This window comes from Cryptomeria japonica, chromosome 3 (genome assembly GCF_030272615.1).
Source record: "Cryptomeria japonica chromosome 3, Sugi_1.0, whole genome shotgun sequence".
Taxonomy (NCBI): Eukaryota; Viridiplantae; Streptophyta; class Pinopsida; order Cupressales; family Cupressaceae; genus Cryptomeria; species Cryptomeria japonica.
This window is the reverse complement of record NC_081407.1, coordinates 172461333-172474267: the sequence shown is the minus strand read 5'-3', so window position 1 is coordinate 172474267 and position 12935 is coordinate 172461333. Positions and strand designations below refer to the sequence as shown.

Below are 12935 nucleotides of genomic sequence, written 5' to 3'. Positions count from 1 at the left end.
GTTCCCTTGATCGACAATCTGAAGCATTAACAAAACCTTAAACAAATAAAAATAAGTATTAAGATCTGATAGGAGTAATTAAAAACAGAAAGGAATAAAAAATTTGATTTGATACTTCTTCCTTTGATCGACCAAATGCTTCTTCACTTAACCTGTGATTTGTTAAAGAAGGATGACTCAAACAAATCAATGAAGGATTGCCTCTAAATAGCTATTCATTGGTAAAAACTAAAAAGGCAACGGACGGTCGTGAAGAGATGCAACCTTGGGGAGGGTTGTGAACGTGGAGAAGGACGTGACCCTTCATTACCATTGGAGGGGTATATAAGGCAGATCAATGCTAGCATCAAGGATATGGAGGAAAATCAATAATTCAGTCAGACCAATCTTGGATATAAACAGTCTGCATTTCAAGATACAGTAGTCTCGTATTCTAACAAGCATTGTGGTATACATTATGATGATGTTGTTTAACATTTAATCACTTACATATTTGGCATAATTAATAATATGAAATGATAATCAATCTAGATCATTAAATTATTTATTCTCCTACAAACAATCATGTCAGGGTTAGTAAGGAAATACAAGGAGGAAGAGCAGATGCGAGATTCCCTTCTAAGTAGACCACACCCCATGTTGGATGGCTGACGTGCCTGCCACTTGTGGGCCAAGGGATGGTGGATCCTGCCCTTGGGCTTAGATAAGAGGAATGCTCCAGGCACCTTATTGTGTTTTCCTCTCCAACCTCTATGATGGTTGATTGTTGGAAATAAAGAGAATCAATCATAGGAAGAATAATAAGGTGACACGAATAGGGAGGGCAGAGATGGACTCCCCCACTAAGTAGACCACCCCAGGTTAAATGGCTAGCATGCATGCCACTTGTGGGCCAAGAGATGGTGTATCCTGCACTTGGGCTTAGTGCAAGGGATGTTTTGGGCACCCTATCATGCTCCCCTCATTCAGCCCTATTATAATTGAATTTGAGAAATGAATTATAGATTCAACTATGTGACTAATTACTTATTTTATTTAAGGAATATTACAATTGATTATATGTGAACATTGGTATGCTATTAGATCCCTGATTGGTCTTATGAATTACATTTCAAAAATTGGCTAACATTATTGCAGGTTTTACACCATAGTTTATGTTCAAAAGGAAATTGTTAACTAGCAAGTTTGCCTTGCATTTGTGATTTTAGGGCAATCCCAAAAATGGGACATTACATAAATCCACACACACTTGTATCTCCCATTATATTTTAGTGTGTAGACTTGACAGAGATGAGAAGGGTGGAAACAAGATGTTTTTCAAGTTTCAAAATGTGCAACTGCACGTATAATGCAAACCTTTTGTTCGTGATTTTATTAAAGTGTTTGCGAAGTTGGAATGGGTGGATACTTAATGTGAAAGTGCAAGGTGTCTGCCCTTCCTCTTTTTGTTCTTTAGTATGAAACTTTGGACTGGAGGTACAACTGCATTTTGCAATTTCTGCTTAGTTGCATGTTAAATCTGCCCTTCTACAATTTACACTAAGTTTGCAGACTTCTTAGTTCTGTAGGAACAAAAAAGCAATTTAATGTCGTGCCGGTCTACAAAAAGCAAGAGTGAACCAACATTTTGCAAGTTCATGTACTTCTAGAATAAGTCTCCACACGGAACATTTGGGAGTGATAGGATTGAATCAATATTTCACAAACTCATGCATAATAAGTATATTGCTTTTTACAGAGATTCAAGGTGCATACGGACAATTTATTAGGCATGGCTGAACTGTAAGTCCACTTTCCCAGACATAATATGTAATGAACTTTAGAATTATATCTGTATTTGTATTACAGGAATAGGAGAATATGTCACAATTTACATGTTAATGTGTCAAAATACAGGATGGGTCCATGGGTCAGCAAGTGCATTTAATGTGGAATGCAGTGAGTGAAATGCAAGTACAAGTATGCAGTTATTCAAAGTTAGCATTCGCGTTTGCATTGTTAAAGTTAGCATTCACATTTGCATTTTTATTTCTACACATGTCTATCATGCGAGATGGTGAAGGTGGAAGCAAGGACTCAATGATCCTGCAACCCCAACAAGATAAATGCCAAGAATAGGAAGGAGAAATGCCTATGCATTGTGCAAGTTTTAAAAACATGCATGCATGTAGATGAAGACTCGAACTTTTATACCATTTCAACCTTTAACTTGACTTGCACTTTTTTGAATTACAAATGTAAATGTAAGTTCTAGTTCTCCACCATTTGATACCCAAGAATTTTATGACCATTTTTTTGCAAGTATGAACACTAGGAATATGCTTACAAATTTGAGGACTTCTCCAATGTATTAGCAATTAAAATTTTGGCATCATAATGACACATCTACCGTACAATCTTTTATGACCTGACTTGAACAATTTTACAACACTTTCAGACGATCGAGTATGACTCCAAATCACTCACAACTCTGACTGACAATTAACAATCTTCAACTCAATCAAACTTAAATGATGAAGAACTTTCATGAACGACTTAAGATACCAGTGCAGCTTTCAGGAAAGCAACTCGATTGATGCATGTTGATTCACAAAATGCAAAATGTTCAAAACAAGCCATGTTCAAAACAGGGATAACAGATGGGTCTGCGCTTTTAAAACCTCATTATGACACCCATATTTGGTTGTGGTAACAGCCCCTTTTGTTCCCCGTGCATATTGATATACAAATCTGTAAAAACCCAACCTACATTGAGGAGGATATTAGTTCAGAGCCTTTCTTTAACAAGCACTCACTTAAGTAGTCTCTAATGTTGCTTTCTAAGAGACACCTTTTGCAACAGGGGATTGGGAGTAAAGGATCTTTTCCCTCTCAATTAAATGATTGATGACCATGGTTAGAACTAAAGATAAGTCATGTCAATTCTAATAGGTTGATTATAGAAAGAATTATGAAGCTCATTCCCAGTTCTTTGATTTACAAATTGGATGCAAAACTGCCTGTTTTCAGGTGAAAAAACTGGAACTAGAAAATAGACAGACCTTCCCTGATACATTCATCGGGATGTCTGCCAATGTCATTAGATTCCACGTGCAAGTAATTTTAACCAGCAGTTGACTGATGAGAGATCAGGAAACAAAAGGCTAATTTAGGCTATGAGGAAACAAGCCAATCAGCTTGAGCTAAATTAGCAACAAAGACTACAGAATATTAGGTGGAGAAGAAAGAAAAGTGAAAACCAAACTACTTAAGCTATTCGAGGCAACACAAACGATATATAAAACATGTATCAAGCGGCAAAAGGAGAAAAGTGACTCTAGCAACTTGATCCAAATAATTCAGTGATTGCAGCAGAGTCTCAGGCTATGTCAGCATGCTACAGAGAGCACAATCTGGAATCGGACAGCCTTCAGAAACAGTTCTGCCCATTTTTACTGAGGGTGGTCCTGATGCTGCTCTAGTTTCTCTTGCCAATAGTAGCTGCCAACTAAAGAGAGCTATATGATTTTGTATCACAACTTAAGCTAGTTTAATTTCAATGTCACTGTAAGAGGTTACATTGTCAATTTGTTTAAATGCCTCAAAGACAGATTTTATACATTTGGACAAGCTATGGAGTTGCAACTTTAGATAAGAAAATATCAAGATAAAAAGCAAATCATACGGCATGCAACATCCTATAATACTATCCCAAGTGAACATGCAGTATCAAAGGTACTGTAAAAATAAAGAACTAAAATAGCAAAGCCAGAAATAGTGTATACCAGTGACCTGTGTTCAAAATCAGAATATTATGATAACTAGGAGCCTCTGCCCATGATCCATCTGGAATATCGATATCCACTCTAAAACCCTCTTTGTATCCCAGTTGTTCGAGGGCTCCACCATCAATCTTTGCAGACCACCTGAAAAATAATTTTAAAAAAGCTCAAACATCAAAGGTGATAATCCAGAATCCAGTCCTAGCGTATTAGCCTTATGTTGGCAATATTGCACTTATACTAAAAAGCAGACTTACTCAATAATAGAATAGAATGGCATTGAAAACATCTTGAAGTCAATCTATCTGGTTAATTGGCATCTCAAATTTGAACCTATAGGATGTTTTCAGTATGGTTATTCATAATCCATCATCTAGACAAGGTTTCTGTTATTTGGTTGGTCAAAACAATTAATTCCACCTACATATACACTGCAACATCTTAATCCAATTAAGAAGAAACTGATCTTCTCTACCTATTATTATACAATGTTGAGGAAAACATAGTTTCAAACATGCCTAAGGCCCTAAAGCCTCTGTGGACTTCTGGATATCAAGTCTATCCTAGAGTACCGGATAGCCCTGAAACATACCACAAGACATCTGCTTTACAAAGTACCAAAAGGAAACCCAGTTAGTCCTGAAATTTTTTTATCATATGGTCCAAAAAACAAGTAGGATTTTGGTTCAGTAAACTAAATTCTTGTGCTTCATTCTGAAATGTGTCATGAATGAAGACAACTCTTAAATTCAAGGATGGAAAGTTTTTAAATTTGGAATATTGTAGTCAATTTCTGCCTTTATTTTTTTAGTCATTTGCAAAGCTGATTATGTTCTAATCCAGAGGCCTCTAACTAATGCAATCACTTCACAAATTACATTATGAAGGTTTCTCCTTTTAAAATACCATCTACATTGCCTAAGTCTGTATTAATTTTCCCAAGTCAATTTAGAAACAGTGCAAAAGTTTCTCGAATGAAAAGTATGTATCAAAGAAAAAATAGAAGAGAATAATCTGAAGATCCTTTTGCAAATAAAGTTACAGCACATACCAATAAAAAATGGAGGCCATATGGCTGCAATCAATTTGAAGCATACAAGTCAAATGAAAATATGGGGCAGAATGTCTATCTAGAGTAGGATAGTTGGGGCACAATAAGAGGTCTAATCATCGTCTCCCCCAACTTGAGCATCAGGGCATATCTCAAAAAAAATTAGATACGCATGGATTTCTTGGGTCATTTCCACAACAATTCCAAGGAGTTTACATGGATTTTTATAATTTATTGCACAAAAAATGTTTTCTGGCTATATATAATACTTTTCTGTTGTAGAGGAATTTCAGCACCATTTCATTTCCAGGGGTTCCTGGAAAGCCAGTGTTTCCCTTCCCAATTCTCTATCCATTTCTCTTATCTGGTAATTCTAATTTTATATTTCAAGAATATGAATGCTTAATGATAAATTTTGATTTAAGCATCATGTAGCTTGAGGAGACTGAAATGACAGCTCGTACGGATTTGAAGGCCTGCCACAAGATAAGAAGGCTTTGATGACCAAATGAGAAAGCATGTTATAGCACTAATGGACAAACCTTTGATATTAACTGTTTTCATTGGAGATGTCGATGTACACTATTCACTATGCTACAGAAATTCTCATTGGAAATATTACTCCCTGTTCCCTACCTTGACAACTAATCAAAGTTGACTTGATCTCACATTTATCAATCCTTCACTAATGATGCAATGTCCCCTATTGGGACTTTACCCAATTTGCCCTAGAATTCCCAAATGAGGTATGGATTATATTTGGGAATTTAAATTGTCAACTTAATATCTTGATTTAGAGCCTATCAAGTAGCTAACAATCCAGCCAGATCAGAATCTATGCATTATGCATCAGTCCCAATCACTTATATAATGCACGGGGATTGTATGCTGAATATTATTTATTCAATTTCCTACTTGTTTGATCCCCCTTGAAGCTTTTCAATGCTTATATAAATTTGATCTGCAGGTTATACTCAGATATATATTAGTGTATGTCAAATATACTTCAGATATCTTCTTCCATGATCTTTTCCCTCAAGGACCCATTCTATATAGTCATTGAGAGGGTGAAGCATCACCTCTCTTCCCATGGTGATGTCCTTTCCAAAAGGGGATGTCTCCTTATAATATCACTCCCCTTCCAAAATTAAATGTTGCCTTATTTATTAATCACTGCCTTAGGTGAATAACATGAGTGTTGTTTGTCTAATCATCACTTTTGTTTGATAATGTATTACTCTCCCTTAATAATAAGAATCGCTGCCTCTTAAATAAACTCCGAACCATCTTATTTCTTTGTTAGTTATTCAATTCTTGACAAGGGCGATTAATATAATAATGAGCCACTGTATAATATTCAGGAATCAATGCTCCTTTCATTGAGGCGAGGACATGACAAATTGTTATTTGATATCATGCAGTCACCAAGTATGTGCCTCGCTGATTGTATCAGGAGAGTTATGACTTGCTGTTCTCGGGTTTACTTAATACTGAATATATACCTTCTTCGTTATTCAGTGCTTCTCGGGGGTATGACAAATGACATGTCAATGAGATGACATATATCAACAGATTTATTAATGAACAAAATAAATATTCAACCTGTCCTTAATTGAAATGACTTTGTTGGTGTACAAAATAAATCTTGCAAGCTTTTCAGGTTGCTAAGGCTTAAGAGGTCCAAATGTTTGTCACCAACGACCACATGTCAAAAGGCATATTTAGAAGATTCTCAAAATTGGAGCTGTTGAAGGTAAGTTTAAAAATAAATATATTTCACTTAACTAGTAAATATTTTAATATTATTTAATTTTAATTTTTGTCAACTTAATTTTATTTAAGTTGCTGAGACCCATTTTGCCTCCAACACAATTGTGTTGAGAATCTTGAGATGACTTGTGAAGGTTCGTGAAGCACTTTCTAACATGGTCATCAGCCCAAATTGGTCCATATGGAGGCAATTTAGAACTACAAGGGCAGCAAAAGTCAAGCAAATGATCCTAGATGACATTTGGTAGGATCGTGTTGAGTATCTTCTCTGATTCACTGAGCCCACATTGAGCATAATTTGTTATATTGACATGGATAGGCCTTGTTTGGGTGAGGTATATGATGGCATCAGCTCAATGATTAAGAAGATGAAAGTCATCATAAATGCAACAGAGCAAGATCCTAAAGAAAAATCCTTCAAAGAACTACACAAAACCGTTGAAAAGAGATGGAACAAAATGACCACTCCCCTACATCTTCTTGCCTTTGAATTGAGTCCTAAATATGGTTGAGGAGGGCAAGAGTTAAATAGTTTGATTTCATGTGGTAGGGGTACTCAGCAGTGGATTATCTGGTTTTGCGATAGAGGCTGAGATTACTTGATGAGTTGTACAATCTATTAAAGAATATTATGGGAGTGCAAAAACAAATAGCAAAATTACAGTGTTATGAATACTAACAGTTCACCTATGGGCTGGGGCCTGGCTTGATTGGCGAGAGCTTCCTATGGTAGGCACGAGGTCACGAGGTCCAGTATACCCCCAGCCCACATGGTACCAAAGGGCGTGTCTCGTCAGCGTCAACAGTCACATTAAAAAGTTTACTCGGTGCAATAAAGTTTATAGGGGGTGCTACCCGATTCCTACATTCAAAAAAAAATACTATCATTTCAGCTTGCAGAAATGTTGCTAATCACTTGAGACCTATTGCATCTTTGGATACTTACAAGATAGTTAGATTGAATGTCACTGCTTATCTGAAAGGCAATTGTCTTCTAGAAGGGATGGCAGCATATCGGTTGGTTGTAGAGCTGTAGGTGCCCACAGCTAAGGTAATCAGAAAAAATACCAGGAGATTACAAACTACAATGCAAGGCATCATAGCATTTGGTTCACCTATTTCTTGCATGTTCAAAGTGGAGGCATTAAGAACCAAGTTTGATCAGTTGATTCCAGAGAAACATGGAGGCTATTTCCTTAGGTCTAGATAGTATGGATGAGATGAGAAACCTTGTCATGAAGTTATCAGTGCAAGAAAAGAATGTTGTCTACGGTTTGGTGAAAGAGAGCAGAATTTCTGTACACAATCAGCTTGCTCAAGAGAAAGATTAACACGAACTCCAGCTTCTCCAAACTTCTACAGACTCAAAGGAATTTTCAGATTAGCTATTTTTACCTGACCCAATATTGAATCAAGTCCTATTTTTGGAACAAACTTTTGCATTGCTTTTAGAAAGCTTTGGCTTTGTTTGGAATAGTTTTATTGATTTTACTTTCTTTCCAAAAAAATTCAGTAGCTTTTAGAGTTTTGCTTTGAAGACATTGATTTTTGCGATAAATTAGATACTATCCAAAATCAAAAAAACTGGGTTTTGTAACTTTATATCTAAGTGTTTTGAGCACATTATTTCTTAATGATAGTTGAAGCTACGATTGTGCTGCTGAAATTGTCATTCAAGTTAGAGTTTATTCAGTTTATTCAGTTCACTAGAATGTTTGCGGTCTCTTTGTTTAATATTTCATGCATTGAATTGAAAGTGGATTAAATACCCAGCTTTTACTGATATTATATGTATATCTAAGTTGTAGCTTTGTATGCAGCTTAACTATTTAATTCCTGGAATCATGTGCTGTTTCTGTGTCAGCAGTAATTCATTTATACTGTTGTCCAGACTTGCTGATTTTCAAGCTATGGCAATGGGAAAGTACTTGTTTGTTTAACTTAGCTGTTTTTTTATTTTTTTGCAAATCCATAATCCATAAAATATCACTTGTGAGAGAAGTGTTGCTTCCATCCTTGTTTTCATGGTTCATACCCAAGCAAAAATAAAAAAAGATAGAAGTTTGTTTGGTTTATTTCACTTTTGCCCCCAAAAGATTTTGTGCATAGCGTAAGTAATAGTAGATTTTGTCAATAGTCTAGTGTCAAGGGTAAGTTAGTTCTAAGGACCTTCCCCTTACAATTCGAAAAGAGGTTTTACCTCACATACCATTCAGTTTGAGTTGTCTTGCAAAAGTCAAAACCAAAAAGCTATCAAGTCGATTCCAAGTAACTTGGTTGAGCAATAGGTGTTAAAACCCACTAGGTCCACTTTGCAAGGCTTCTCTATGACAGCTGTGTTGTTTACACTGTACAGACAAATGTTTGGTTTGATTACAAACAACTATTTTAACGGTTTATGTGGTTGTAGTATCACTGTGTCAGGATCTAACAGGTAAGCTTTGAGGTGCATCATGTGCTAGAGTTCTAATGGATCTTTCATAGTTATCTTACCTGGTTATTTTACTGATGAATATAATTCCAATATAGTGTTTGACCTTTTGGTGGCTTGCCTACCTTACTCTAGCATTTGGGGTGTGGTGTTGAGAGCCAGGTTTGTTATGCATTGGACTTCTCGTGATAATCCTTACAATGGGTTTCACGTGCAACCCAATGTGTGGCACAGTAGTTGCGAGGGGCATTTTTTCCTTTAGATTTTCTGATAGCTTGGAGGGACCGCTGTCTATTTTGAGGCTTGAAGTGTATGCAAGCAGCTGTTTCTAACTTAAGATAGAGCTTGGTTTAGATCCATCTCGACTCTGTTGTTGTGCTTGTGCCCAGTTTTCCTAGAGGTCACCTAACACAGAAGCCCATTTAGAGTATATGGAAGTTATTTGTATACTGGTTTACATTGATTCATATAACTTTCCTTTACAAAAGATTTTTAAAATTATTTTAGCTGTACGGTTTGCAAGCTAAATAATTTTGATCTTCATATGTCTTGTAAGAAATAACCATACATTTACTGGATGGTTTGAACCTACGTTTTTTAGTCTTTCTGCAAGAACCATTTCACATGTGTTACCCTTGGAGGAACTTTGAAATTGTGCAACAACTAATGTAACCATATATCATAATATTAAGAAATAACTAATCTATAAAAATATCTTCACCTCTTCATAATCAAAACTCTTACTGATAGAAGGCACATGAATACTAGTACTCATATGTAACATTGTACCGCTTGATTCCTCACTGCCAAACACAATCTCAATGATGCAAAGATTAAAACTGAGCGAATGCAGAGAAAAGCACAAGCCTTTAAATATTGATGTTGATCAAAGCCAAGACACAATATTTACAAATATATCAAAGACAGGATTTCTCTCATTTACCGGCCATAGCGTGCCAAGAGATTTGTACGATGGTATGCCAATGTCACATTGTACTGAAGAAATGTATATCCTCGATCAGCATGTGCGGGGCGCCACTTCCTAGCATCGTTGGATGCTTCTTTGAGCATGCATACAAGAGAAACAAACATGTTTCGATTCAACGAATCTCCCACAAACCCTGCACTGCCATTGGCACATAAACAACTGATGATTGCAATTCATGGAAGTAAAATATTGATACTCATTGGGTTTAAAATCAGCAGTTTGAAAAAAAAATTAACCAACTTCCAATACCATAAAAATTCTGCACTAATATTTTAAAAGTCTAGAAAAGAACCGAGTCATACAACTAGCCTTGCACAAATGTTTCACTATATCCCAGACATTGCCAAAAACGGAGGAAAAAATAGCAGTACTCAACAAAAATGATTGAATATTTCAAGTTTTGCGATCCTCAAGTAGATAAATAGAACCATATTCTGCAGTAGTATAAGTAGCCCCAACACTCTAGGACTTAATATTGAATTAGATAACACAGTCATTTTAAAATTTGGGTAGAGACTACAATTTTTGAGATGATTAAGCAATGCAAATATGAGTGTGCAAATGCACTTCAAATGGGGCTATTCATTAATACAATTCCTTCGTGGAAACCACTCCTTCAAGTTGGCATGGAAGATCACAAATCTTTGCATTGAGTCAATTTGATTGCCTAAACCTCCAGTTGCTCTGCATAATTTCTCACCCTCGATTCAACATGAATCTGCTCCTTTCCTCACTATTTCCATGTTTAATTATGGGTTATTTCCAAGAGTTGTTTCCTTCATTGTTTCCATTCTAATAATGTATTTTCTTTTCTAAGGAATTGTGCTACTCTTTGCTACCTTAAATATGTATGCTGGTAGTTTCTTTTTTAATAGGGGCTTGCAGATCAAGACTCTAATATATCTTTCTGATTTGTGAATAAGATCAAGCAAAATGAGTAGCCTGAGACAAAAAAATCGCAGTGATCAACGACATTGGACTTGCTCAAGAAACACAACAGTGTATTTGCAGACCTCTAACAAATAGTCAAATACAACCTCAAAAATCTTTGACAAGAGACGAATATGTAATATTTGATAATAGTTCATCTGCAATAATATTTTTATAAGTTCACTTAAACAAACTCTTACCCTACCTATCCAATAAATTCAATTTGATGGGTCTAACACCCATCAGGATAGACCTTGTGACTTGCAACTTACAAATTGAATGACCCCTGACATAAATATGATGAGTAGAAAATACAAAAGTGTACATGATGATGACAAAAACAGCATAATAATTTTATTATCTCCTCTGTACTTAGGAGGAAAAGATCTCAAATTTCTGCTTCAAAATGCTATTTGTTTTTCCAAGGCCGATTGACAAATTTACTTGTGATTGTGAAGAAAAGCTACCTTTTTATCAACCAAGAATGTTATACTCCTGTTTGTTTCTGGCAATGTGAATTTTAATATCAAGTATAGTGTTCTTCAAGAATGGAAGAGCTGAAACTCTACAATAGTGTCCACACCATTAGTTGACAAAAGGAGGGTTTTAATGTTGTTGAAAAACCTCTCATGATATGTAAATGCATTTGGTTTTGTACTCTTAAGGAATTAATTTTGGTGTATAGTTCTGTTGCAGAGCACTAGTCCTTACCACCTTTCTACTGGTTCTTGCCTCACACTTTAGATCTAGCCCACACATATAATGCCTCAAGGGACCCATCCAAAGACTTTCTCCTCATCTCCTCTATAAGCAAGGTGACAACGAGGATATCCAACTTTGTATCATCTACCAAAGAACTATTAATAGTAAGGATTAGACAATCTCAAGATTCATGCAATGAACATAACAAGAAGATACACTTATCCTCTTCTTCTGCCTTCACATCAAAAGGCCACAACCGACTCAAGATTAGATTAATTTCATTTAAATATTCTACAACTAAGTGTCCATCCTTCATTTTTGAAAATACAATTTCCCTTTTGGAAGTAATTAATTAATGAGACTCTTCATTTGATATATTTGTCCTATTCTATTCCATAGTTTATATGTGGTAGCTTTTTTGGAAACATTCAATAGAACAAAATCAGATAAACACAATTGTATGGCGCCATAGGCTTTTTTATCAGCTTTTAATCATTATTCATTTGACATCTTTTGCAATTTGGTTTCACTCTTGACAACAATCCATTGAGCTCTTTCCTCCAAGAGATCCACCATCTTAAACTTTCAAAGCTCAAAACCTATGCCATTGTACCTTCCCATCTCCAACCAAGATATACTAGCCATGATTTCTATCACTCAAAACGTGAAACTGCAAGAAAACAACACTCTTACTACAGCCAAAAATTCAAACACTCTGAAAAATGCATACCTCTCTCTAATCAAGCCAATTGTAGCTCTGATACCAACTGTTGAAACTTGAAACAGAGTGTAACTATACAATAAGATATGTTCATCTTAATGCAACTAAATTCAATGAGATGTGTTAGATAATCAACGGAAATGGAAATCAACCATAAAGTAGATGCAAACCATAGCACAAAGATTTACATGGAGAAACCCTTTTTTAAGAAAAAAACTCCACACCCAAAGAGACCCAAGACTGTATTAATGATGAATAAGTTATAATACATTAGTTTATCCCTCTGAACTCCAACAACATAATGATGCTCAAATGACCCACAAAACAACTTGATCTTGCTACCATCTCAAGCCACCAATATAAAAGAGAGATAAATACAAGATGCCAAGAATCGTATTCCAAATCAAGTGGCCAATACCACACACCCAAAACCAGGCACCCAAATCCTCATGGGGTATCTCACACCTCACCAAAATGGTCGATATACCCTGAATATTAACTCCTCTTACATACCTTACATCCACCTCCTACATCATAAGCGTCAAAAAAAATTTGTCATAATGGTCAACTTGACTAAAGTC

The 12935-nt window shown here is 35.8% G+C and overlaps 1 protein-coding gene across 2 annotated transcripts in view; it reads right to left on the bottom strand.

Moving 5' to 3' along the window:
* Positions 1 to 12935, bottom strand: part of LOC131029214 (protein trichome birefringence-like 13) — a 46730-nt gene that overhangs the window by 14876 nt on the left and 18919 nt on the right. The window contains exons 2-3 of one of the 2 annotated variants that reach the window (XM_057959626.2): positions 9957 to 10134; positions 3765 to 3905 (exon numbers count right to left, since the gene is read on the bottom strand). In XM_057959626.2, coding sequence (XP_057815609.2) covers positions 3765 to 3905; positions 9957 to 10134 — 319 coding nt within the window. Of the gene's footprint in view, positions 1 to 3764; positions 3906 to 9956; positions 10140 to 12935 lie in introns of both variants that reach the window. The other variant, XM_057959627.2, reaches the window with a different exon arrangement.